At 38.6% G+C, this 26,917-nt stretch overlaps 1 protein-coding gene and 1 long non-coding RNA gene across 6 annotated transcripts in view; one reads left to right on the top strand and one right to left on the bottom strand.

Annotated features, from left to right (window-relative positions):
• Positions 1-26,917, top strand: part of GANC (glucosidase alpha, neutral C) — a 55,309-nt gene that overhangs the window by 10,739 nt on the left and 17,653 nt on the right. For all 5 annotated transcript variants that reach the window (XM_069105825.1, XM_069105826.1, XM_069105828.1 and 2 more), the window contains 12 exons: positions 867-994; positions 5,857-6,039; positions 6,733-6,778; positions 8,808-8,874; positions 12,127-12,223; positions 13,738-13,918; positions 14,644-14,797; positions 18,935-19,170; positions 19,934-20,060; positions 21,726-21,805; positions 23,920-24,063; positions 26,178-26,274. In XM_069105825.1, coding sequence (XP_068961926.1) covers positions 867-994; positions 5,857-6,039; positions 6,733-6,778; positions 8,808-8,874; positions 12,127-12,223; positions 13,738-13,918; positions 14,644-14,797; positions 18,935-19,170; positions 19,934-20,060; positions 21,726-21,805; positions 23,920-24,063; positions 26,178-26,274 — 1,540 coding nt within the window. The remainder of the gene's footprint in view (positions 1-866; positions 995-5,856; positions 6,040-6,732; positions 6,779-8,807; positions 8,875-12,126; positions 12,224-13,737; positions 13,919-14,643; positions 14,798-18,934; positions 19,171-19,933; positions 20,061-21,725; positions 21,806-23,919; positions 24,064-26,177; positions 26,275-26,917) is intronic.
• LOC138175438 (uncharacterized) overlaps positions 1-26,917 on the bottom strand; it is a 53,636-nt gene that overhangs the window by 3,449 nt on the left and 23,270 nt on the right. The gene's annotated exons all lie outside the window — the stretch shown is intronic.

Genomic DNA, 26,917 nt, shown 5'->3' on the forward strand with positions numbered 1-26,917 from the left:
GTCTATGACCAAATTTTACAATAAGGTACTGTAAACACTCCACAAAAGAAAGGAAAAAATCCCAGCTTCTTCTATATAAAGGAAGGGCCAAAATATTTTACACAGATTTTCCAGATCATAGGGACATCACTCCCCTGACCCCCAAGATGTGGAAGGGATAACTGTAATCTGTTTCAGGCTGCAATTGGAAGTGTTGTAGGCAACTGCCACTCTCGTGTCTCATGTTTGACGTCTCTGGCCTAGATTTTAGAAAACGATGGAGAAAATATTAATAATACAGATTAAACTTAAAAGTTTATCAGGTACTTTTTTATCCTGAATATCTAGTTAACATTTACCGGCACACCCTTGATCCAACTCATTTCAAGCACGTGAACTTTCGAATATCCCTGGCCAAGCAAAGGGTTTTTATTTTCTTTTGAATTCCACCCCATTTCTATCCCCTAGTTTAATCCAAGCTTTCTCTGTGTTTCCCTGTGCATAAACCCCACCCACCAAGAATCAGCAGTTCAAAATGACCCCCCAGGTTCTACTTCAAATTCAGCTGAAACTCACCCACTTTGGGGACGGGAGCAGCAAAATTAAATTTGTCCTTAGCTTCTGGAAACACACAGTTCTCCTTTGAGCATGCACAGATGCTTTTATCAGTTGTTCAGTGGGGTGGAAGCCATCCAATCTAACTACTCACCTAAGTACATCCAATCCCCTGTGAAGGAATATTCAGGAAGATATACGGTGATGGGCTTTTTGCCCTATCGTTATTGCTGTCTCTGCCAGAAGTGACCTAACCAATTATTCCGATTACCATTATAATTATGACTAGACCTGGTCATAATGTGGTAATCTGTTTATCCACTTGTTCCCAGGTTCCTCTCTTGGCCGAAGTCTATGGAATTGAGGGAAACATTTTCAGGTTTAAAATCAATGAAATGGCTCCCTTGAAACCAAGGTATGAAGTCTCTGATGTCCTTATACAGAAGCCAGTCACCAAAAGGTAGGTTAAGGAAGAGAGTATCATAGACAAATGCTCATTTTATTTCTTTTATTACTGCTCCCAGCAGTAGATCTATCTCATGCATGTCAAGTTCTTTCTTAGCAATATCTTTTTTGCATCTGGAGACTACTGTTAATTCTTAGCCAACTCTCAGAGGCTGGTTTGCTAATTACCCGTGCTGTTTTTATCATTCACCTTCTGTCCTTTGCCTTAGTGCAGCTAAATGGCAGAGTGTATAGAGCACTAAGCCTGGAATCAGGAAGACTCATCTTCATAAGTTCAAAAACTGTCTCAGACACTTCCTAGCTATGTGACCCCAGGCAAGTCATTTAACCTTGTTTGTCACAGTCTTCTCCTCTATAAAATGAGCTGGAGAAGGAAATGGCAAATCACTCCAGTACCTCTGCCAAGAAAATCCCAAATGGGGTCACAAAGAATCAGGCACAACTGAACAATGACAACAACAACAAAAAAAAAAAGTAAAGAGGCATAGCATGTAGCAACTGCTTAATTCTCCAAAAACAATGGAGACTGGGAAACGTGAACAGCCTTGTCACAAGAACAAACAGTAACAGAAGCATTTTATTCACTAAACTCAAATTAGTGAGCATTCCAGCCATGTAGCATGCTAGTAATTTGTGTGGGTAAACTGATAGGTTTTTAAACATTCTTATATATGAATCAAGAGTTCCACCACATGGATTTTTATTCTAGATTTCTAGAACTATTTTTATAGTCAAGTAACTTCTGAACTATCGTTCCAGGAAGGTTTTAAAAATTCTTTGGGGAATACAATATTTTTTATATGTCCATGAAATGTTCCTTAGCTCTAGATTTTGGAATGCTACTCTGTCCCATTATGCCTAATTATCTTTGTTATTCATATGATTTTATATCATATCAGCTAAGAGAATACAAGATTACCTTATAGTCATATCCTCCCATTAATACAAATTCTCACAAAAGCAAAAAGGAACAATTTAGTTTCTTTTTACATTAAATTTACATTAAATTCAACAAAGCCAGGAAGCCTTGAAGTCTTACCTCTGACACGAACTGACTGAGTCCTCTAGTCATCTCTCTAAGACTATAAACTGTGAAAGAGGTATTAGTCCACATTGGTGAATGGAGTTCTCTCACGTGAAGTTCCTTATAGCAGTGGAATTATAAATTCAGTTTCTATACCCTATATTCTGTAGTACTTAGCTAATAGTAAGACCCACTGTTGGGCACAAGAAGGATTATGTCATGTTCACCTCTCCGCCTTAAGGACCCCCCTTCTACTCTGCACCCACCCTCAAAGACCATGTTCATTTCTGGGGGAAGGAGAGTGGTTCAACCTAACTACTTAAAATAAGGATTGGGCTCCTTTTCTCACGTTTTTAGACTAATATTTATATTGCCTACAGTGATACCCCAGGATAAATAATTAAAACTTTGATTTTGGCTCGTGACTAAGGTCTCCCCAGTGGAAAAGTGTGGACAGAAAGATAGTCAGTGACCAATGTCAGGTATAAAACAGCTGTTTCTTTCTTCTACACACACCAAAACATTGCTTTGCCCTGAAAACCCATTATAACCTAGAACTATAGCCAGGTCCTGATAAATGTGATTAATCAATCCTGAAAAGTGGTCATAAGTATTTAAATTCACACTGTTAAAGTTATACTTATTCAAAATATGGTTATTGGTTCCAGCCCAATGGAAATATTGAGTGCAAATTTAAATCATGTGACTATCACAGAATTCATTATTTGTGCTATCTGGGACCTGGTATATCATTATTACAGGAGACTGAGACTTAAAACCATCAAAATATAAAGTAATTTGGGGTATTGCTGGATTTTACATTTAACCTCAACTCTGCATTGTCCAAAAACTTCCCTCCACATACGTGTCTTCTGGCAAATCAGACCAGGAGTATAGACCTTTTGAACTCACAAGGTAGCTTTCAAGGCTATAAATGTACATCTTGGGATCGCTGCTTAGTCACCTCTGAGCAGGCAAATATACACAAAGCAGAAAGAGCTGAAGCTCTGAGAACCAGCCTTAGTCTTTCCCAGACAGGACATAGGCTTTACATGCCATGTGCTCATAGTTGCCATGTGCCTATAGCTCCCATGTGGATGGGGTAGAATAAAGACACCAGCCCCCTTCCTCACCTATCCATGCAGAGTTACTTGCTATATATCCATGTGGGGAAGCTATTTCTCTTTTATAACTGATATAGCACCCTACCCCACTTCCAGTGGGGTTAGGAGTAGGGGGGCCAACCAAGGAATTACCCAGGATTTGCTGTGTCATTCCAAGTACCAACTCATTCGGTGTTAAACTACATGTGTCCTCCATATTCCTGGGAAGTTGCCAGAAGAGTTAAGCCCACGTTCTATGGGATAGTCCATATAAACCCATTCCCACACAGGCTCCATGAGTTGAATCCCTGTCAGACTTAATGTATGTACCTAGTTTTCTGCCAATAGACTGTGAACTCTTGAGAAGGGACTGTCTTTTGTCTTTAGATACCTAGAGTACATTGCATCATGGACCCCTTTGGCAGTATGGTGAAACCTTTGGATGCAGTTATCAAAATATTAAAAAACATTTATGAATCTCAGGTTAAGAACCCCTATCCTAACATAATGCCTGGCACACAGTCAGTGCCTTAAAAAGTGGTTTTTGATTAGTTGACTGTTTATACTAGAGACCATAAAAAGATTTGTGAGCCATGATATGGCCTGAAGAAGATTGTTCTGTTAGCTGTCTGAGAATGGATTCCTGAGAGGAGAGAAAGAAGGAGACCAATTAGGAGGCTATTGCAATAGTTCAAGGGAGAAATGACAGAGGCTGCTAGTTGGTACAGTGGACAGAGTACCAGGGCTGGACTCAAGAAGTCTCATCTTCCTGAGTTCAAATGTGACCTCAGACACATAGTAGCTGTGTGACCCTAGGCAAGTCATTTAACCCAGTTTGCTTCAGTTTCCTCATTTAGAAAAAGAGCTGGGGGCGGCCAGGTAGCACAGCGAGTAAGAGCACCGGCTCCAGTGTTGAGAACACCTGGAGATCGAATCCCGGGCTCAGACACTTAGCACCCACCCAGAAACACCTGGCCGTGTAACCTTGAGCAAGTTACTTAACCCCAATTGCTTAGGGGCGGCCAGGTGGCTCAGCGAGTAAGAGCACCGGCTCCAGTGTCGGGATGACCTGGATCAAATCCGGGCTCAGATACCCAGCACCACACCCAGAAATAATAACTGGCCGTGTACCCTTGAGCAAGTTACTTAACCCCAATTGCTTAAAAAAAAAAAAAAGAGCTGGAGAAGGCAGTGGCAAACCATTCCAAATTTCTCTGTCAAAAAACCCCAAATGAGGTCATGGAGAGTCAGAAATGACTGAACAGCAACAATAACTTTTTATTATTTGCTATCATTATCAAATTACTTTGTTATTTTGTTAATGGTAGTAACCATATCTATAGAGGGAGAAGTCAATAACTATGAGAGATGTTATGAGAGTAGAATTGACAAGACCAGCCTGCATAGTATGAGAAGGAAGAGTCAAAGATGAACTAAGTATAAGACTCTAAACAGATATTGCTTATCATTAGTAGATTCTATTAGTAGTAATCTTCTATTAGTAGATTCTATTTGTTATTTCTATTAATTTTGTGACCAAAACAAAGCTGAGGTCTTGTTATCCTAGCACAAACTTTATTGTCCAATAAATTGCAATAATTCGTTATCAGGATATAAATCTTCAGCAAAATGGCAAATGTTTAGGAGTACCACCTTAAAATTAGCACCAAAGAGTGACAGATTCTTATTTCCTTATGATTTCCAGTTAGTAAATGTGAAACCATTTCAGTAACTGAGATAATAATTCAGTGCTTCTCACCTTTCACATTTGCTTTAGCTGCTCTGCTATAATTGAATGCTTATCTATTTTTTTCATATAGATTTTTTTTTTTTTTGCTTTTTGGAGGGCAGTTGGGGTTAAGTGACTTGCCCAAGGTCACACAGCTAGTTTTTGTGTTGTCTCTGAAGCCGGATTTGAACTCAGGTCCTTCTGACTCCAGGGCCAGTGCTCTATTCACTGCACCACCTAGCCGCCCCCTCCATATAGATTTTTGTAATATTTCTGTGAAGTAAAATGGTTACATCAGTAAAAGTTGCACAGCTGGGAAATTTTATTCAATAGAGTTCTGATCTGTGCTTAGTATTTGATGGTTATTATGAACATCCTGATGCATCTTTAAATACTTTTTTCCTTAGATTTATGCTTATGATTCAAGCCATTACTAACATATTTGAAGGCAGACTGATAACATATAACAGTGACATAAGGTCATGATAATAATAGCTGATAATTATATAGCACTTTTAATATTTACAAAATGCTTTATATTCATTTTGATGTGAACCACACACAGCAACTCTGTGAGGAAGGTGTTTGTTTATTATACCTATTTTCCAAATAAAACTGAGGCTCATCAGAGAGGCAAGGTGGCTTGCCAACAGTAGCAGAAATCAAATCTAGGTCTTCCTGACTTCAAGTTTAGCCCTCTTTCCATTTTAGTATATACAACCTCAAATTATACGTCCAGTCATTTTAAATTTTCTGTATTATCATTTGTACCTACAATCTTCCTTCCTTATTAAGATCTGAATTATGCTTTCCTCTGCAATTGGGCAGAAGACTCTGTTTGCTAGGCAATTTATGATTAGCTTTAATAGCTATAAAATGAAATTTAAAATGAAATAAAATGAAAGCCTTTCTCATTAATCATTTGTTCATATTCAGTTGTGCATCACATAGAGGTGTGTTAAGTTTTTTTTTTCTTTTCACTATGTTATTTCTCTTTCTAGGCTGACCCTATGCCCAGGGGATACAGATACTCTGGTGCTAAAAGATGATTCAGGACATCTGAAGGTTCACATCACAGCAAACCCCTTCAAAATAGATTTGTCTTCTGAAGAAGAGCCCGTGCTGAGCATCAATTCCATTGGCCAGCTATATTTTGAACATTTGCAGATGCCTCCCAAACACAGGTATTTTCTTACATAACCTCTTCAAGGTAGAGCCAGAATCTACTTAATTGTGAATAACATTTACCTACTCAGATCAAGTACTTGCCCTTGTTTGCTAGAGTTTTTATCCCAAGGGAATTTTTCTTTGGCTCTCTAGTCTTTCTCTCTAACCATTTAGTTCAGTATTGAAGAAAAAAAATTAATCCTTTTTCTCCACATGTTTTATCTGTGGGCTGTGGATTTTACTTAGCAGTGAGAGTCTCTCTGAAGACTTGGTAAGAAAATATAAAGACCCTTTTTGCAGAAAGTAAGTGTCATCCATTCACATTTCTCTAATTACTGAGCTCTCCCAGAATGAAATCTTCACCCCAGGCAACAGCTCCAGAGATTCTAGAGTCTCCTGGGGCCTCTCTCTCTGTTAGTAAGGCAACAGTCTGCCTTCATCATTTTCTATCCTTCTCTACCATTTTAGAAAAATAAATTGAAAAAGATTTAAGTAAATGTGGGAAAAAATGTAAACCATCAGGAACAAAAGCTTTCTTTCATGCCCCACAAAAAAACAACAACAACATGATTTTTAAAGTAAATTAGCAGGAAAAAATTTAAACAAGGACTTGTTAGGATCTCAAAATTGAAAGGAAATCAGGAGGATCTTTCCTAAAATGTTCAAATTTAGAACAACTAAAACAACTTTCTTAATTTTTTTTTAAACAGACCTTCCACAGAAAGTGAGAAAGATGTGTCCACTGATCTTCCTCAGGTAATTTGGCTTGAGCTATATATATATTTTATTTCTGTCTCCTTTAATAATTATCAGAAAAGAGCATATATGAGGAAGTTAGGTAAATAGGTTCCTATGTGTAGATGGTACCATGATGCCCTTGCATTTCTCCTTTTTATTCCCAGGATTCTACTCTTTATCCAAGAATACAGCACCTTACTGGAAAGCAGAACCCCTAGGAAGAATAGGGATAATATACTTCAGAGGTAGGATTTGAATCCAGGTCTCCCTGTCTTCCAGGCCAACTTTCTATCAAATGACATGCTGCCTCTAGCCCATAAAAAGAGGCAAACAATATGTAAATTATATGCTAATTTTATGCTAAATTATTACTTCTCTTGAAGACTAAGGGAATACAATGGTCAAGTGGGAGGACAGCTTACACCCACCTATCATGCCTTGGCTAAACTGCCTTCCCATGATCAAAGTACCAGTTTTGTATGAGGAAAGGGATTTTTGTATTGTCATGCTAAGGCATAAAAACAGCTAAGGTATCCTTGCCTACTTATCATAACCTGCTCACCCAGTGTTTGGTGGGGAAGGGGTCCAACTGCTGAGAGCCTTTAGGAATACAGTATTTCATGAGGTATATTATATTGTAAAGCTGCTAATGAAGATAGAGTCTCAGTCTGCTGGAAACTTTTCTTTTAAAAAAACAGAAATGGACACAAAAATCATTTTAAAGAAACATACCTGATGATTTAAAAAGAGAGAGAGAGATGGCCATTGTAAAATTATGCAAGATAGTAGCCTAAGTTCTAAAATGATGCACCTGATCTCCATTTACAGCTTTCATAGGAAGTTGGGCACATTCCCATCTTTATGAGGGCTTAGCAGTGGCACAGTGGATAAAACATCAAGCCTGGAGTCAGGAAGACTCATCTTCATGCGTTCAAATTTGGTGTCAGACACCCACTAGTTTTGTGACCTTGGGCAAGTCACTTAACCCTGTTTGCCTCAGTTTCCTCATCTGTAAAATGAGCCAGAGAAGGAAATGGCAAACCACTCCAGTATCTTTACCAAGAAAACCCCTAATGGAGTCACAAAGAGTCAGATATGACTAATAACAACTAAACAAAAATGCCGGCAGCCATGGCTACCAGGAGGAGGGAGAAATATCCTTATTTAGATATTGTTACTGCTTCTCCTTCCAAAAGTACAGGGAGGAGTGTACTGGTAAATGTTTAACAACCAGTTTGTAGGGTGGGGTGGAGTGGGGAGGTGTACACATGATGCACTTTTAAGTGTACTTTGTATTATTAACATTTCCTCCATTACTTTCTTAAATCTATACAATCAACAAACAATAATTCAAACCCTGATCTGTAATGTTTGCCTCTTTCCAAGGCATAAATACTCACACTTTAAATTTAGCAATTGCCTCTCACAAGCTAGTATGAGCAGGTATCAACACAACCCTGAGTGCAGGTCTCAATCCCTTCATGTATGATTTCTATCTGTTTGCTTCCTTAGAAGATCTAACCAATCCTCTGGAAACCTTGTACTAAGTCTTTAATAAGCTTAGCTCAGTCCAAACACATTTTTCTCCTAAGGGGTATCCCAGAAGAGAGCTATGTTATTTGACCCAAAACTTACTCTCTGTAAAATTTCTAGTTTGCCACAGTAATATATAATGAGGAGAAGGGAAAATAATAATTATACATTTATAAAATACTTCATGTCTTTCAAAGCATTTTCATACATTTGGCTCATATACTATTTATCACGTCAGCTATGGTTCCTAGATGGCTTGTGGTTGAAAATTTGTTCAGTATTTAAATGTGATAGATCATGTCTATTCTTGAATATGTGCTACAAATTATACACCACTGTCACTTTGTTGATCACTAGCTTGACTTGATTATATGTTGATGTCTTAAACTAATTATCTTCCTAAGAGATAAGCTTGTTTTCTCAGCCAAATTTTCCTGAAATCTAAAGTATGCTATAAGAATCACAATATTTGTTATAATTTATAACATGAATTTTCATACTTTTATTTGTACAGGAAAGTCAAGATGATCTGGGTCTTTGGAAAGAGAAATCTGGCAAATTTGTGGATATCAAAGCCAATGGTAAAACCAAGATTGGTATAGTGTTTTTCTTTATGGTATAGCTCAATATCTCTCAAGCTGCTTAATTTCTTCAATTTTATTTCTTATTTTTTCATTGGTAGGTTTATTCATAAATCAGATAAGGAATCCTGGCAATAATTGACAGTATTTTCAGTGAATTTTTCACATTAAAAATTAAACAGATGTTCAATTCATCATTTTTGTTACTAAGCTACCAATATGGGCAAACAGAAAAGGGCCTTTCTCCAAAACAACCACTCAGATTTCCATCTCCTGCCTCTAAACCATCCTATTTGGTAAACATTTATTAAGCATTGTCCGTGATCCTAGCACTATATCAGATTTAATGAGAAGTATCTAACTATAAACCTCAGTCCTTGCCTTCAAGGAGCTCACAGTCTTATATGAAAGTCAAGAAATGTGCTTGTAGACTTTAGCAAATGCCATAATGTCAGTATGTCAGTAAGTGCCAGAATCAGTGGGAAACACAGTGCTATAAGAAATCAGAGCAGAGGGAGGGTGTATTTTATCCTATATTTTAAAGGATTGTTGATGTAGAAGCTTGTATACCTCAAATGCAGTCCTGAAAAATTCAGTCCTTCCTTGAAAAGTGTAACAGATACCATGACAGACCTAGCAGTAGATCTTGGTGTCCCTCCCTTCCTGTTCTAATGTCTATGGCCCTAAATGAGAACTAAAGAGGACCTTGAAGCTTGAAGTGGATATTCAACTGAATGCTCATGTTCTTTACCAGCAATGCCCTAAAAAGCAAAGGGAATTGCTGCTTTTTTCCTTAGAGTTCTTCCAGATGATGTTAGGCATTTGCAACTCTACTTTTATGAGAAACAAACTAGACTAGAAATCTAGCTATCATAATGGATTTATTGAAAAAAGCCAGTTCCAGGGTTTACCCTGGGGTCCTCACAGTATCCCCAATCCAGTGCATCTTTATCTACAGAGCAATACAGCCTTGTATTGTATTTAAGCCTTGAATGAGTTAGGAGAGGGAGATTCCTCACTATGAATTCCATATACCAATTGTAGAGCATATAATTCACTCTCCCCACCCAACAAGACTGCTTTGACTCACTCCAAACCCTTTCTACTCAGTACTTCATGTGCCTGGCAGGATGGTCATTTATCTGCTTTAGCCTAAGGAATTTTAGGCATCAACAGTAAGATGAAAGGATTATTGGGGTGAGGGTGAGAGTAGGAAAGCCTTCCAAGCACCCTAAAATAGTGCTTCCCTGACCCTGGCTTAGTCCAGTTTGCCTTAGTTTTCTCTTCTGTAAAATGAGCCAGAGAAGGAGATGGTAAACCACTCCAGTATCTTTGCCGAGAAAACCCCAAATGGGGTCTTGAAGAATCAGAACCAACTGAAACAACTCAGGAGCAAATTTCATCTAGGGGGCACAGTGGATAGAGTGCTGGGCCTGGAGTCAGGAAAACTCTTCCTGAGTTCAAATCCTGCCTCAGACACTAACTAGCTGTGTGATCCTCAGCAAGATACTTAACCTTGTTCCCTCAGTTTCCCCATCTGCAAAATGATCAGGAGAAGGAAATGACAAACCACTTCATAATCTTTCCTGAGAAAACCCAAAATGGGGTCATAAAGAATCAGATACAGCTCTACAACACTTTATCTAGGCCAGTCCCAACAATAATTGATCTTAATGATTACTCTGATGTCATACTAAATATAGTCATATCCAGTTTACTAAGACAGGGGAATATATAACGTATTTTTAAAATGTTTCTATCCAAAAGAATCAAAACAAAAAATTTCTTTTCTTTTTTTTTTGCTTTTTGTAGGGCAGTTGGGGTTAAGTGACTTGCCCAAGGTCACACAGCTAGTTTTTGTGTTAAGTGTCTGAGATCAGATTTGAACTCAGGTCCTCCTGACTCCAGGGCTGGTGTTGTATTCACTGCTCCACCTAGCTGCCCCATAAATTGTTATTTTTCTGCTTTTTTTTTTTTTTGGAAGAGAGAAGACAGGGCAATTGGGGTTAAGTAACTTGCCGAAGGTCACACAGCTAGTAAGCGTTAAGTGTCTGAAGTCACATCTGAACTCAGGTCCTCCTAACTCCAGGGCTGGTGCTCTATTCACTGTGCCACCTAGTTGCCCCATAAAAAAGTTTATTTCTTAAAGGATTGTTGGTTAACATCATGCAGCTAATTAGTGACCAGGATCCTGTCTTTTTACTCATCTACCTTTCTAGCTCAGTAAGGGTTAAATGAATGACTAAATGAGCAGTTTAGGAACTAGGAGTCATGTCTTCTGGTTTCTAGACTAACGCACTTGATTTTAGTTGTTTTTCAGTTATGTCTAACCCTTCGAGACCCCATTTGGGGTTTTCTTGGCAAAGATACTGGAGTGGTTTGCCATTTCCTTCTCCAGCTCATTTTACAGATGGGGACACTGAGGCAAACAAGGTTAAGTGACTTGCCCAGGGTCACACAACTAGGAAGTGTCTGTGGCCAGATTTGAACTCAGGAACATGAGTTTTCCTGACTCTCCATCCACTTCACCATCTAGCTGCCCACAGCACTGTTCAGCTTCCATTTCTTCCCCTGAGCTAGAGATTAATCAGGAGCAGAGGGAGGTATCAGCCTCCAGGTTTAAATGACTTGTCCAGGCTCACACAGCTACTGCATTTCTGGGGCTGGATTTGAACTCCCGAAGAAGAGTTTTCCTGACTCCAAGCTAACACTGTATCCGCTATGTCATCTAGCTGCACTTGAGCTTGTTATTAGATAATATAAGGTTACCCTATCCCAGACCTCTGGCCATTGACAAGACTGCCACATCTTTCATGTGGCAACTGTAGATCTACTTTTTAAATTTTTATTTAGGTACTGTATTTTTTACATCACTTTCATTTCCAAATATGTTTTCCCTCTCCTCTACTCAGTGAACCATTGTTTGTAACATAATAAAAAAGAGAGGGGGGAAAACAATTCATCAAAACTAACCAAAACATCAGCTAAGCCTGACAGTCTAGGCCTTAGTGTTTTACATCTTTAGTCCTTTGCCTGTTTAAAGAAGCAAAGGAGATGCATTTTCTCATCGGTAGGGCCAGACTTGGTCATTATGATTACAGAACACTCAGTTTCATTTTGTTACTGTCGTCATTCTTTTTATTTTTCTTATTGTCTCCCTGTGCTTTTTGTTTCCCTGGTTCAGCTTCCTGTGCATCAATTTTAAAATGTGCTGTTGAGAGGAACAACTCATTTAGGGTTTTGTTTCTTCAGGCCCCAGCTCCATAGGCCTTGACTTCTCCTTGCATGGTTTCGAGCACCTCTATGGGATACCACAGCATGCAGAGACCCATCAGCTCAAAAACACTGGGTAAAGTGAAAGCAAGATTTCCTCGGGAGGCACCTCTGGTTTGGGGAAGAGTTCTCAAGACCAGGACTTATTAAGATTTCTGAACCAATGCTAACATAAATACAGCCGTTCTATCTCCCAACCCACCATCTCTCTCCCTCCTCCATTTTTGCCTGGGGAACATTAAATCACTGAAACCTAAGAGAAATCTGTTGCTCAGTCATCTGACTCCCTTGAATGGTCTTCTAAAATAAAACATGCTGTCAGGACAGGGGACTTAGTCCAAGAACAAGTCAGAAGGGAGGCTGAAGGTGATTACTCCAAATTAAAAACGTTGGTAAATGGATGATAGAGAAAACAAAGCTTTTATGGTAACTAGACAACCAGTTATCTGGGTAGAAATAGAATCTTACAGGCTGTCCAGCCCAGGAGATATTGTTTATTGGGTACATTGTGATGCTGACAATCAGAAATCTTGGACAAGAGGTACCAAGGAGCCATGCTACCAAACAGGACTCCTCTGATCCACCTAGAACCCTGTGTGGGGGTCATTTTGCACTCAGAACTTAATATACCTGGCAAGGGGGTCATTTATCTGTTTTGGCCTGTGGATAATCATTCACTAATCAAGAACTTGTTATATAATGAAAACAAACACTAGATTTGGAGTCAGAAAAACTAAGGTCAAGCTCTGGTTCTGTCACCTACTAGCTGTGTGACCTTAGGCAAGCCAATTAACTTCTAGGAGCCTCAGTTTTCTCATTTGTTAAATGGGGTTCCCTTTAGAGGTTTGCTTTAAGGTCAGATGGGATATTTGTAAACTGTAAAGCTACTACCGCTACTACTAGTTAAATATTTGTCATTCATCTACTATTGGCAGGGTACTATGCCAACTGACAAAACAGATGCAAAGAATTATTCAATGTTGTCTTTGCTCTCAAGGAATTTATAATCTAATTACAAGACATAAATACATGCATACATATGCATAACTATGTATGTATGCAACATATATACACAGAGACACATGTATACGAATACATGTGTATATAGATTGTGTGTATACACACATACATATATATACATAACCTTAGTATATGTGTGTGTGTATTTTTAATTCCTAGAGCATTTTACTATTTATAACACCGATTCGGCATCTATCATTACTACTTTGTCTTACAAGTTACCTTTTCCCTCCCAGTCTTTCTCTCCATGTATATGTATGTGTATGTATGTATGTATGTATGTGTGTATATAGAGAGAATATATCATATATTTAAAATTAATATAATAATATAATGAGAGAGAGAAGGTAACTTCTAAAATAAGGCAGTAATGAGAAGTGCCAAATGAGGGTTATAAATAGTGAATGCTCTGGGTATGTAGAGGAAGAGATCCCTTATACTGCTAGTAATCAGGGTAGGCTCCTATAAAGAAAGTGGGTTTGGATTTTGGCCTTAAAATATGAGTAACATGGTTGGGAACTGAGGATATTCCATTCATCACTAATAAATCTGTGACTGTGTTTATTTCAGTGATGCTGAGGCTTACCGACTTTACAACCTGGATGTCTATGGGTATAAGCTACATGACAAATTGGGTATCTATGGTTCTATACCCTATCTCCTAGCACACAAACCAGACAGAACTGTGGGAATTTTCTGGTTGAATGCCTCAGAGACACTGGTGGAACTCAACACACAACCTACGATAGAAGTAAGTTTTGGATAATGACTCCCTTTGAGATTGGCTGAGTAATATTCATTATAATAGCTAGCATTTTAAGTTTTGCAATATACTTTACATGCATTATCTCATTTGATCCTCACAACAACAACCCTGTGGAGTAAGTGCAATTATCCCCATTTTGCAGATGAGGAAACTGAAACTGAGAGCAGGCCAGAGTCACATAGCTAGTAAGTATCTGAGGCTAGATTTGTACTTAAGTCTTCTTGGCCTCAAGTCCAGCACTCTGCCTTCTATGTCACTGAGCTATTCATTAGCAAAATTATTTCTCTATAGTAACAGTTATTGTCATTGTAGTGGACACTATTAATGCTTCCTTATATACATTCAACTAAGGCAGTTCAAGAGGGATTGGGGGAGGGAGTAACCTTTCTTTATATCATAGACCCCTTTGGCAATCTAGTGAAACCAGAAATAACATTTTAAAATTCATAAAATAAAATACATGGGATGCAAAGGAAAGCAATTTTATTGAAATACCCTGATCAACATACTTAAAAAAAATAACAAATTCACAAACACCAGGTTAAGGAGCCTTGGATTAGAGGTCAGTATAAAAATGTTCATGGTAGCCACTAAAGAAGCTGACAGTTGCTTGTGTTTGGGTTGGTAGGTCTTGTCCATCCTGATGGATTTGTGCTTTTTAAGAGGTGTTTTAAAAAGCTTTTCAGAGTTTCACTTGGTTCTTTTTCCAGCATACGTCATCTCCAAAAGGCTCAGTTTTGGCGAAGCAGAAAGTTAGGGCTCGGACTGATGTCCGTTGGATGTCAGAGAGTGGAATCATTGATGTTTTTCTGTTAATGGGACCAACCCCGGCTGCAGTCTTCAGACAGTATTCAGCACTTACAGGTACTTGGGTAAACTAGGGATGACCTCTAATTCATTTACATCCCTGGAATTATGGGCAGTAGTCCCTCTTCCTTCCCTCTTCTACTAACAAATGTAATGTTTATGAATTACCATTTTTTTTGTTTTAGATTTTTTCAGTCATGTCCTACTCTTAATGACCCATTTTGGCTTTTCTTGGCAAAGATAATGAAGTGGTTTGCCATTTCCTTCTTCAGCTCATTTTACAGATGAGGAAACTGAGGCAAACAGGGTTAAACCCAGGGTCACACAGCTAGTATGTGTCTGAGACTGGATTTGAACTCAGCTTTTCCTGACTCCAGGCCCTGCACTCTATGCACTGTGTCACCTAGCTGCCCATGAATTACCATACAGAATATATAAAAGATATAATCCCACCCTTTAAGGAGTTCTCATTCTCCCTCTCCTAGAGTGAGCCTTGCGCTTATTCAGCTAAGTTAAAAATCATCTTGGACCTCTGGCTCTGCTTCAATCCTAAATCCCTAAAAATCCCCCTACTTTTGATGTTCTTTTAGCTACTAGACTTAGTCTGATGTTTTCTCAAATGATCATTATCCCAACCTTGCCCTTATTATGATCTTCATTGAAATGTAATTTCATACTAGACATATTACACTTATTGAAATTTAAAGATGTGAGTGATTAAAATATTGAATTATTAGTCTATATTAGTTTAATAGGTTCATTAGTAAATCAACATATCCCTACTTCCCCTTTTTTGTTGTTGTTTTTTATTTTTGGAGGAAATGATGGTTAAGTGACTTGCCTATGGTCACACAGCCAGTTAGTGTCTGAGGTCAGACATGAACTCATGCCCTTCTGACTCCAACCAGTGCTTTATATTTACATATATATATATATATATAGTTATAGTACGGATAGAGTAGTTGCCCCTACTTCCCATTTTTAATGAGGATAAATCAAATTCCAAATAATAAGCAACTTACCCAATGGAATCAGGTCAGTGTGGAACCCCTCTTTTACTCAACATCTGGGTTAGATTAGCAGGAGTTAATGAAACTCAATAATGATATTTTTGATGGAGCATAAGTGATATCTTTTGGTATTAGGATAAATGTCTTGAGACCTTTTCCTATTCTTTGATCTAATAAATATTAATTTGATCAAATGTTTTTTGAAAAGAAATTGAACCCTTATAAAGATCATAGGAAAAAAATAAAAACATGGTATACCCTGAACTCCCTTGTGTCAAGCACAAAGTTCTGGTGTCCACTTCTGGGCAGAAGGAAAAAATCAGGAATGAATCGAGCTGATGTAATTCAGAAAGGCAGCCCTAGACTGGGTGTGACCACAGCTTTCATCTTCTCTTGCCCTGTGGTGAGGTATATATATATATATATTTTTTTATATTTTTATTATATATATATATATATATATATATATTGCCTTTTGGAGGGCAATTGGGGTTAAGTAACTTGCCCGAGGTTACACGGTTAGTTTTTTTGTGTGGGTGTTAAGTGTCTGAGGCCAGAACCGAACTCAGGTCCTCCTGATTCTGGTGCCATCACTTTACTGTGGTGAGATATATTATGGGTGAATTCTTTTCTTTTTTTTTTTTGGAGGGGGGGAAGGCAAGGCAATTGGGGTTAAGTGACTTGCCCAAAGTCACACAGCCTAAGTGTGTCCAGTATCAGGTCTTCCTGACTCCAGGGCCTGTGCTTTGTTCACTGCACCACCTAGCCACCGCATTATGGGTCAATACCATACCCTAGTGTCTATAAGCTGTAACCCTGGCCTATCCCACATGTATAAATAGCCTTACATACCACAAGAGGAGACCCAGGATCAAATCCTAAGGGTGCCACAACCACCACTGTGCCTTCAACCAGATTTTCCTTTGCACTCACTCTTCAGACTTTCAAAACACATTTTTTGCCCTACAAGTATAGGCCAGTTTAATCTAGAGTACATTAAGTCACTTCCAGTTATCTGGCTCTCTTCAATATTTCAGCAAAAAGTGCCGCTTCTGTCTACTATTACTCAATTTAGTTGCTTTTGACAGCCTGGCCCTTGTGGGCAGTGTCTGAGGGGAATTCTCCATGGTCAATATTAGGTGCTGCCTGAACCCTCTTGTACTCTAAAACAGAGCTTCTTAAACTTTTTCCACTCAAGACCTCTTTTAGTGGTGGGGTGGCATTTGTTGGCCTCATGGCATGCCCAGTGCAAGGTGTGCATGCTTTGCGTTCAGAACCAAGGCTGCAGTAAACTGCATGATATAGCAGGGGCAAATGCTGCCAGAAACACCTCAGATTCATCACACATTTGGTTTTTAATTAATTTTTGGTTGTCGCATGTTCAGAAACCTTTTTTGTTGCCAAATTTGGCAAGACCCCATATGGGGTCACAACCCACAGTTTAAGAAGTACTGCTCTAAAACACCCTTGTCTTAATTCTTTACTGATACCTTAGCAGCAGGATGCTTCTTTGCATACCAATAAAACTCTTCATTCAACATCTACTGTTGCCTTTCTTAAATAGCTTCAAGTTTAGATTGTCCAATTCTGAAGAGGTTTCATCTGGAAATCAAAAGGCAAATAACTGCACATATGTGTGATGAATGTATTAAAATATTAATATATAATTAATTACAACATATAATTATAGGAGGCAAATATATCATATATCTTTATATATGCACATATGTATCTATAAATTTACACAATTGCATAGGTATGTAATTGTGCCTGTATGTATGCTTAATCCTCAAATGAATTTGTAATCTCATTGATATAGCCATTTACTTCAGTGATACAGGTCACAAGCCATCCCTGCTGGCCTATCCTGTATGACTCTTGTTCATAGACTCCCATAAAGGTTGCCCCAGGGGGCTTGCCCAGAGAGTTGGTAGCCTTCCTTACTTGAGCATAGGGACTGCCCATCAATCATTCCTTATTCTCAACACATGACCACTCCATGTAATTTTTCAGTCATACATTTCTTTGATGACATATACTTTGTCAGCCGGATTGAACCGGCTTCTAACCTATGGATGGCCAGAGCCAAACAGAGCAGGCTAGAGACAGGAGAGTCAGGAATCAAACAGAAGTTTAATTTCACGTGAGGGAAACAGCTTGCAAGTAAATTCTCCTTCCTAAGGGGGCTCACCCACATGTGGCCAGAGCAGGATTTTTAAGCATGGACAGCAACACAGGCATTCTTGGATCTTGAGTGAACAGTGTCCAGGTCATTAGCGGCACTGAACCTCGTGATTCTTCAGCAGGACAAAGAACCAGGGTTAGCGTGACCGGGACTTTTTGCTCTTGAGCAACAGTAAGGTACCCAATTTGGTTCACTTGGCAGTTACAAGCACAGGGTATTGTCATTATGCCACGCTCAGGCCACATATTGCTTCCTGGGCCTTAGCTCTGGAAAACTGGGTGTTTCCTAATAGTATTTTGACAGCTTCATCATTGTTCCTTATTGTGTATTGCAGCCTGTATATACCAATGTCCCGTACATGCATGTGTAGTTTAATGTAAATATATGTACAGGTATATGGATAAGTATGCACAGAATATGTGTGTGAATGTGAACAGTTCCATCAATAAGAATTGTTAGGAAACTTAAAAGAGATGTGGGCTACATATATTAAAAATGATTTTTGGGGCAGCTAGGTGGTGCAGTGAATAGAGCACCAGCCCTGGAGTCAGGAGGACCTGAGTTCAAATCTGGCCTCAGAAACTTAACACTTACTAGCCATGTGACCTTGGGCAAGACACTTAACCCCAGTTGCTCTGCCTCCCCCCCAAAAAAAAACAAAAGAAAAAAATTAGTCTGGCGTCTGAAAAACTAGTTCTTACATAAATGAAATCAGGTTGTAAACAAATAAGAAACTGTATTCACAGTAGATCCCATAGCCTTGGAGAAAAAATGGTTTGCTGTATCCCGTGATTTGCCTTATTTCTCCATATTGGTAGACACAGGGAATGCTAATGAAGGTTCTGATTGGGCTGATTGACCCTTTTCTTTCTCTGTGTAGATAAAGTCAGCAAGTAAGGTTGAGAATCGGGTTTCATGCATACAGGTGATTGATAAATGTTTTTTGAGGTTGATGATTATATTTCTTGACTTGATTATTCCCATCCTCTTTTATAATAGGCACCCAAGCCCTACCTCCACTCTTCTCTTTGGGGTACCATCAGTGTCGTTGGAACTATGATAGTGAACAAGATGTCAAGGCTGTGGATGCTGGGTTTGATGACCATGATATTCCTTATGATGTCATATGGCTGGATATAGAACATACTGAGGGCAAACGGTACTTCACATGGGACAAAAAGAAATTTCCAAATCCTAAGAGAATGCAAGAGCTGATCAAGAGCAAAAAACGCAAGGTAAGCAAAACCACCTTTTCACACCTTTTAAAAAATCTAAAACACACTTTCTAAATTTATTTTTTAAGTTAATTTTTAAAAATTGTTTAATTTAAAATTTTAAAATGTTTAATTTAAACTTTAAATTTTTACAAGTTTTAAATTTACACATGTCATGGGGGAAAACACAGAGAAAAAAATTGTCAAGGAAGAAATTATAGAATTCTGTAAAAAATATTAAAACTATGATAACAAAGAGAAAGAAAGACAAAGAAAAGAAGAATAAAAAAAGAATGGTAAAGAGAAAATTATCTTCCCCAGACAAGTTCCTAAGATTGTCAGGGATTCTAACTCCTCTGTTTTTAAAACTGCTTCCCTGGTGGAGGTCAGCTCCCTCTTCGAGCCATACCCACACAGATTGTGTTTGTCTTTCATTTTCAAAGAGTACCATGGCATCAGGGAAATGATGACATGACTTGCGGTTGACTGCTTTGAGTGAGGAGGGGCTGTGCAAGGTCACTAGCTTCACTTTCTCCTCTTGAGCCATACCATAAAGCATGTGAAAGACAGAATTCAGTAACCACTTCTGCTAAGCTCAAAAGCAGTCAGTTTCCGGTTTTGAAACCTTCTCTACCAGTAGCATAAGACATTTATGAAAGTTTTTATGAGAGGACATAAGCCAATAAGTCCAGAAACCCAAGGTGCTAGTAAACTCCTCAGTCCCCATTTATAAACATGGTGTGTCTAATATTAACCAGATATTCAAATCTTTTTGTATCAACAGGTTGTGGTCATTTCTGATCCCCATATTAAGGTTGATCCCAAGTACTCACTGTACTCTCAGGCAAAAGACAAGGGCTACTTTGTGAAAAATAACAAAGGTGGAGACTTTGAGGGTATATGTTGGCCTGGTAAGTTAACATTTTATTTGTCTATTACTCTGATGTTTTTACCCAATGTTACTGAACATTGTAACAGAACAATAATAATACAAATCATAAAGATAAAAAGAATGAGATCATGGGATCATGGGGCTCAAAGGGCCATCAGGACTCACTCTCTAATTTTACAGATAGAAAATGGGCTCAGAGGGATAAGGAAACTTCCCAAAATAATACTAATTAAAATCATGTAGAAACAGAATGATGTAGTAGATAGAGCCCTGGGCCTGGAGTCAGAAGGACCTAAGTTCAAATCTAACTTCAGACACTCCCTAGCTGTATGACCTTGGGCAAGTCACTTAACCCTCGTTGCTTCAGTTCCTCATCTGTAAAATGAGCTAAAGAAGAAAATGGCAAACTGCTCTAGTATCTCTGTCAAGAAAACCCCAAATAAGGTCACTAAAAGTTAGATGTGACTAAATAGCAACAAAATAAACGGGACAAGGTCTATATCATCTCTGTCATCCTATCTGCTACTAGAGTTTTAATGAAGATACTTCCCAGGAGCCTACAGAAGATGAATTTACATCGTAATATTTTTATTCAACTACATAAACAGTTATTTTATTAATAACACATTAAATATAAAAGAATAATGGCCAAAGAGTGCATTGTCCCAGAACTTTCTGTCTGAACTCCATTGAATAAGATAACAATAGTTTATATAATAATTTATATACTATATAATACTTTGAGCTTTGTGAATCACTTTATGTACTTTATCTCATCAGATCCATGCAAACAAACCTATCATTTAACTACTACAATTATTATTATCCCCATTTTACATATGATAAATACACATTAAATATACACAAATAAATGTGATAACTGATTTACTTAGGCCCATAGAACTGTCTAAAGTAGGAGTCAAGCCTGGGTCTTTCTGCCTCTAAGGCTTGTACCCTATTCACCACACTTCTTGCTCCTCAACCATGTTTAACTCTTGGTGACCCTGTTTAGGGTTTTCCTTGGCAAAGACGCTGGAGTGGTTTGCCATTTTCTTTTCTAATCCATTTTACAATTAAGGAAACTAAGGCAAACAGGGTTAAATGACTTGCCATGGGTCACATAGCTAGTAAGTGTCTGAAGCTACATTTGAACTCAGGTCTTTCTGACTCCAGGCCTGGCATTCTGTCACCTGCCCCACACCATACTACACTATCTTTCATGTGGTTTGGTTTTTTTTTTGGAGAGGGAAAGGTAGGGCAATTGGGGTTAAGTGACTTGCCCAAGGTTACACGACTAGTTTTTGTGTTAAGTGTCTGAGGCCATATTTGAACTCAGGTCCTCCTTACTCCAGGGCTGGTGCTCTATTCACTGCGCCAGCTAGCCGCCCCTACACTGTCTCTCTATACCGAAATGCATCTAGGTGTCACTTGCCAAGAATACCCACTATTCGGTGATGTTCCCTAGAAATGCAGTGCCTCCAGAGCCCGGGGACTGTCACTGAGATCCAACATTCACTTCAGTCATGTTTGCTTCTTACCCAAAATTCTCCTTTGGCCGTGAATGCTCTGACACACGGCACAGGAGGGCTCTATCAATGGGCTTTTCCCGAGCACGTCTCAGTCTGTGTCCTCCTTGGGAACGACTGTTGCTCTTAGCGTACTGCCTGATGTTCTCTTCCTACAGGGACTTCTTCTTATCTGGATTTCACAAACCCCCAGGTACGAGAATGGTATTCAGGTCTTCTCGCCTTCTCTGAATATCAGGTAAGTTTGTATTCTCTTTTCTCCCTCCCTAGTTACATCATATAGCAGATTCTTAATCAATAATATTGGTAGAGAACATATATGTCTTAATTTCTACTTTGTTCTTATTACATCTTACCTTATGTCATACTAATTTTTGTACATGTTTACAGGACTTAGAAGTGACATAGAAATTATCTAGTTCAATCCATTCATTTTGCAGCTGAGGAAACTGAGGCCCAGAGAGGTTAAGTAATTTTATCAATATCACATAGGTAATGTCATATCCCCATCCTATTCCACCCCTACTCATTTAATAGTAAGCTACTTAAGGTCAGAGATTCTGTCATTTTTCAACCTTATATATCCCAGGGCCTACCACAATGTTAGCTCATAGTGGGTGCCTAGTGAGTGTTATTGAATTGAATTGAAATGCACAGTAAATACATCATTGACGTTCATTTCCCCTTAGCCCAGGCATAGACTCGAGCTGAGCAGGTTTCATGGTGTAGGGTGAAGCCTCCCTGTTTGGGGAAATAAAGGAAGGCCTCATGTGTGGTTTGGAGTAGAAGCATTGTGCGATCAATCAGAGTTAATAACCAAATAACCAAATATATATATAATAACCAATAACCAATAAATAACCAAAGGTGGATTGCTGAGCTGAGGACCATAGGTGAAAAGTGGTGCTTACAGAAAAAAAAGCAAGAAGCAAAAACAGAAGCTGATGTACAGGGGTGTTTATACCAGCTCTTTTTGTGCTGGCTAAGAATTGGAAACTGAAGAGATGCTTATCAATTGGGGATGTCTGAACAAGTGGTGTTATGATTGTAGTGGAATACAGAAATGTTATAAGAAATGACAAGCAGGATGATTTCAGAAAAACCTGGAAAGACTTACATGAAGGGAAGTGAACAGAACCAGGAGAACATTGTTCATAGTAACAGCAATATTGTACAATGAACAACTATGAAAGACTTAGTTATTCTCAGTAATACATTGATTCAAAACAATCCCAGAGGACTCAAGATGAAAAAATTCTATCTGTCTCTATAGAAAGAATTGATGAAGTCTCACCACAGACTTTCACTTTCTTTCTTTTTTTAATTTTTATTCTAGTCTTCCACAAAATGACAAATATGGAAATATGTTTTACATGATTATGCATATATAAGCTATATCACAATGTTTGCTATCTCAGGGAGGAGGGAGAGAAGAAGAGGGAACGAATCTAGAACTCAAAATTTAAAAAGAATGCTAAAAATGATTTTTATGTGTAATTGGGGAAAAATAAATATTAAAAAAAAACAAGAGACCAAGAGGGCAAACCAAGACATATGGTTGGGGGTCAGGTTGCAGGAATTCAATACGTAGAAGAACAATTGTGTTATGAATTCACAATGAGTTTCCTCAATTAGTTGTTTTCAGCTTTACTCAAGAATATGCAGTATTTTATATCTAATAGCATGAGGCTTTCTCCTTCTAAAATGGCTATAACTAGATAGCTTTTGATATACTAACAGGTAAGCATATAGAAGACATAATTTAACCTGGAATATGATTTTCCCAGTACAGCAGGGGTTCTTAACCTGGGATCCATGGATTTCAGGGTTCTGTGAACTTGAACTGGAAAAAAAAACTTACAACTTTATTTTCATTTCATATTTTTATTTAGTTTCATTAATTGAAACAGCATTTGCTTCAATTATGAATTTTTTTTTTTTTTTGCTTTTTGGAGGGGGGAAGACAGGGCAGTTGGGATTAAGTGACTTGCCCAAGGTCACAAGGCTAGTAAGTGTTAAGTGTCTGAGGTCAGATTTGAACTCAGGTCCTCCTAACTCCAGGGTCAGTGCTCTATTCACTGCGACACCTAACCACCCCCAATTATGAATTTTTTAAACCATTATTCTGAGACAGGGTGTGTAGGCCTCACAAGACCGTCCAAGAGGATCCATGACACAAAAAGGGTTAGGAACCCCCTGCAATTAAGTATTTATCTAAAGATAAGCAGTAAAAATGAAAGTATTTTAAGTTTAGATTTGATAGGCACTAAACCTTCTGTATCATTGCTTTTTATCTCCATCTCCATCACCATCACTCCTTGTGTTTTTGTGGCTGTGACTATTACTTCCTAGGGTTCTACTGATATCCTCTTTGTATGGAATGATATGAATGAGCCCTCTGTCTTTAGAGGGCCAGAGCAGACCATGGAGAAGAATGCTATTCATTACGGCAGTTGGGAACACAGAGACCTTCACAACATATATGGCTTTTACCAGGTAAGATGTACAGAAGAGAAGAAGAAACACTGCTTTTCATTGGAAAACTCTTCACCTTGTAACTGCCTCAATATCTTGTCTCCCCTCCCACCTTCCCAATGTTCTTACATCTTACTCCTCTGCACATACTTTGTGATTCAGTGACAGTGGCCTCCTTGCCATTCGTCACACAAGACACTCCATCTCCTGACTTTGAGTGTTTTCACTAGCGCCACCCACCCTTGGACCTCTCCCGACTCCTCATCTTTGGCTCTTGACTTCCCTGGCTCCCTTCATGTCTCAATGAAAGCCCCACCTTCTGCAAGAAACCTTTCCCAGTCCGCCTTAATCTTAGTGTCTTCCCTCTGTTGATGATCTCTAAGTTATCCTGTTTTGTAGTTGCTAAGTTGTTTCAGTCATGTCTGACTCTTTGTGACCCCATTTGGGTTTTGTTTTTGCAAAGATCCTGTAGTGGTTCTCCATTTCCTTCTCCAGCTCATTTTACAGACGAGGAGACTGAGGCAAACAAGGTTAAGTGACTTGCCCAGGGACATACAGGTAGTTAGTGTCTGAAACCTAAGGAACTGAGGAACTTCCTGGAACTGAGGAAGATGAGTCTATCCAGCACTCTATCCACTGTACCATCTTAGCTGCCCAATTTATCCTATATTTATCTTGTTTGTGTTAGTTCCTTGAGAGTGGAGACTGGTTTGTTTGGGTTTTTTTTATTTATTTATTTGCCTTTCTTTGTATCTTCAGCTCTTAGCACAGAAGTAGTTCATAGTAGTAGGCTCATAGTAGGTACTTAATAAATTCTTGTTTACTCTCCAGAGCTGATTCTGTAATTTAGGCTTGCAGCCACAAGGTGGCATGGTAGCATAAAAGTCAGCCCAAGAAGTAAGCCATATGTCATGGGTATATTTGAAAAAAAGCATGGAAGCTTCTTCCACCTTTTTAAAGGATCAAAAATACAAATTCATTAAAATAGCCAAGAGTAAACCATTTTAATTAGCAAAGCAGATAATTCCATTAGTACAGACTTAAATGAAATTTTGTCTAGGTCCATTTTTGATCCCTCTCTCACTTTGAGAGAAGCACCAGGGTACAATGGAAAGCGTATTCAATTTAAAGTCAAGAAACTTGGATTCAAGTAGTTGTGTGACAACTGGCATATCATACTCAGTTTCTTCATTTGTAAAATGGGGATAATAATGGTTAACACTATCTACCTCATAGGGTTTTTCTGAATAAAGTTAAGTTAATGTTAAATGTTAAAAAATATAAAATATGTTAACATTTTAAAATGTTAAATAAAAATATGTTAAGAATAGCAATAAAACATCAGTATTTCTTACTATACATAAAACATTTTGAGGGGGTGGCTAGGTGATGCAGTGAATAGAGCACCGGCCCTGGAATCAGGAGGACCTGAGCTCAAATCCGGCCTCAGACACTTAACACTAGCCATGTGACCTTGGGCAAGTCACTTTACCCCAATTGCCCTGCTTTCCCCCCTCTAAAAAGCAAAAAAAAAACAAAACAAAACCATTTTGATCATAGGTTTTTTTGTTTTTGCTTTTTGGAGGGGGAGGTCAGGGCAATTGGAGTCCAGTGACTTGCCCAAGGTCACACAGATAGTTTTTATGTTAAGTGTCTGAGATCAGATTTGAACTCAGATCCTCCTAACTCCAGGGCCAGTGCTCTATTCACTGCACCACCTCATCACCCCTGATCATGGGTTTCTTAAAGGAGAGTATATGCTCTTTTCGTCATGTCAATGACAACTGCTTGATTGTGGACACTTGCTGAGTGATGGGAATTTGAAAAAAATCACTTGTTCTCCAGAGCTATCTACCTTTACTGTAGTATTTCCCATTCTCAATTTAATTCAATTCAATAAACATTTTTAAGTGCCTACTACGTGCTCAGCACTGTGCTAAAAACAGAGGTTTATTTTTCTTACATTTGGTCTATTCGCTGCTATTATGCACAGCAGTGCTTTTCATCCAGGGAATAAGATAAAAATTAACTAAATTAATGAAGTTTTCTTGCTAAAGAGTTAGATGGCGAAAACAACTCTCACTCTTCTAGAATTAGGAGGCCTCTTTGCTAGTTTTTCTCCTTTGCCTTTTCAGCAAATGGCTACAGCTGAAGGACTGATCCAGCGGTCTAAAGGAGAGGAGAGACCTTTTGTATTGACGCGTTCTTTCTTTGCTGGATCACAGAAGTATGGTAAGAGGTGGCACCTTTTTCCAGACCCCAAAAGGCAGATTCATTGTTCTGGTTTTCTTCTGTCCTATTTATTTACATAGCACACAATGCTTAAAAGCTTTTTGGCAGCATCCCCTGAGATGATGTTTTCTAAAATATATTTCATCCCTCTCAAGTGGATTAACACCAGTCTTAGAAATATGTGGTTACTTAATCCTGCCTGATGTGTAAAAGTAGCAGCTAGGGAAGTGAGTAGGTATTTAATTATTTAGTTTGTTAATTTCAGGATGTTTTCCATTGCTGGGGTGGTCATTTTTTACACCGGAGCTGCCTCTTAGATTTCTGGAACTGGGGAAGTTGTACTTTTAGCAGACTTTGCTTTCCTTGCCCAGCTGTCACACTGAGCCTTATGGCTTAAAATAGACCTAGCCCCTGCCTGAAGTCAGGATCTTCTAAACGGGGTCTATAGCAGAACCCAGTTTGGTAGCAGCAGCAGCAGATATAGATCTCACTGACCTTGCCCAGTAGCAGCAGGTCTATTTTAAGCCTGCAAAATAGCTGGGGGCTGGGTGTCTGAGCCTGAGGAACCTCTCACTAGAAGCAAAGCACTCTCAGCACAATAGGGAAACAAAGCACTCCCACTATCCCCCATGAAAACCACTAC

Source organism: Petaurus breviceps, unplaced genomic scaffold (assembly GCF_028583685.1).
Source record: "Petaurus breviceps papuanus isolate PSGF00001 unplaced genomic scaffold, PetGlider_PUasm1.0 77, whole genome shotgun sequence".
In the NCBI taxonomy this organism is placed as follows: Eukaryota; Metazoa; Chordata; class Mammalia; order Diprotodontia; family Petauridae; genus Petaurus; species Petaurus breviceps.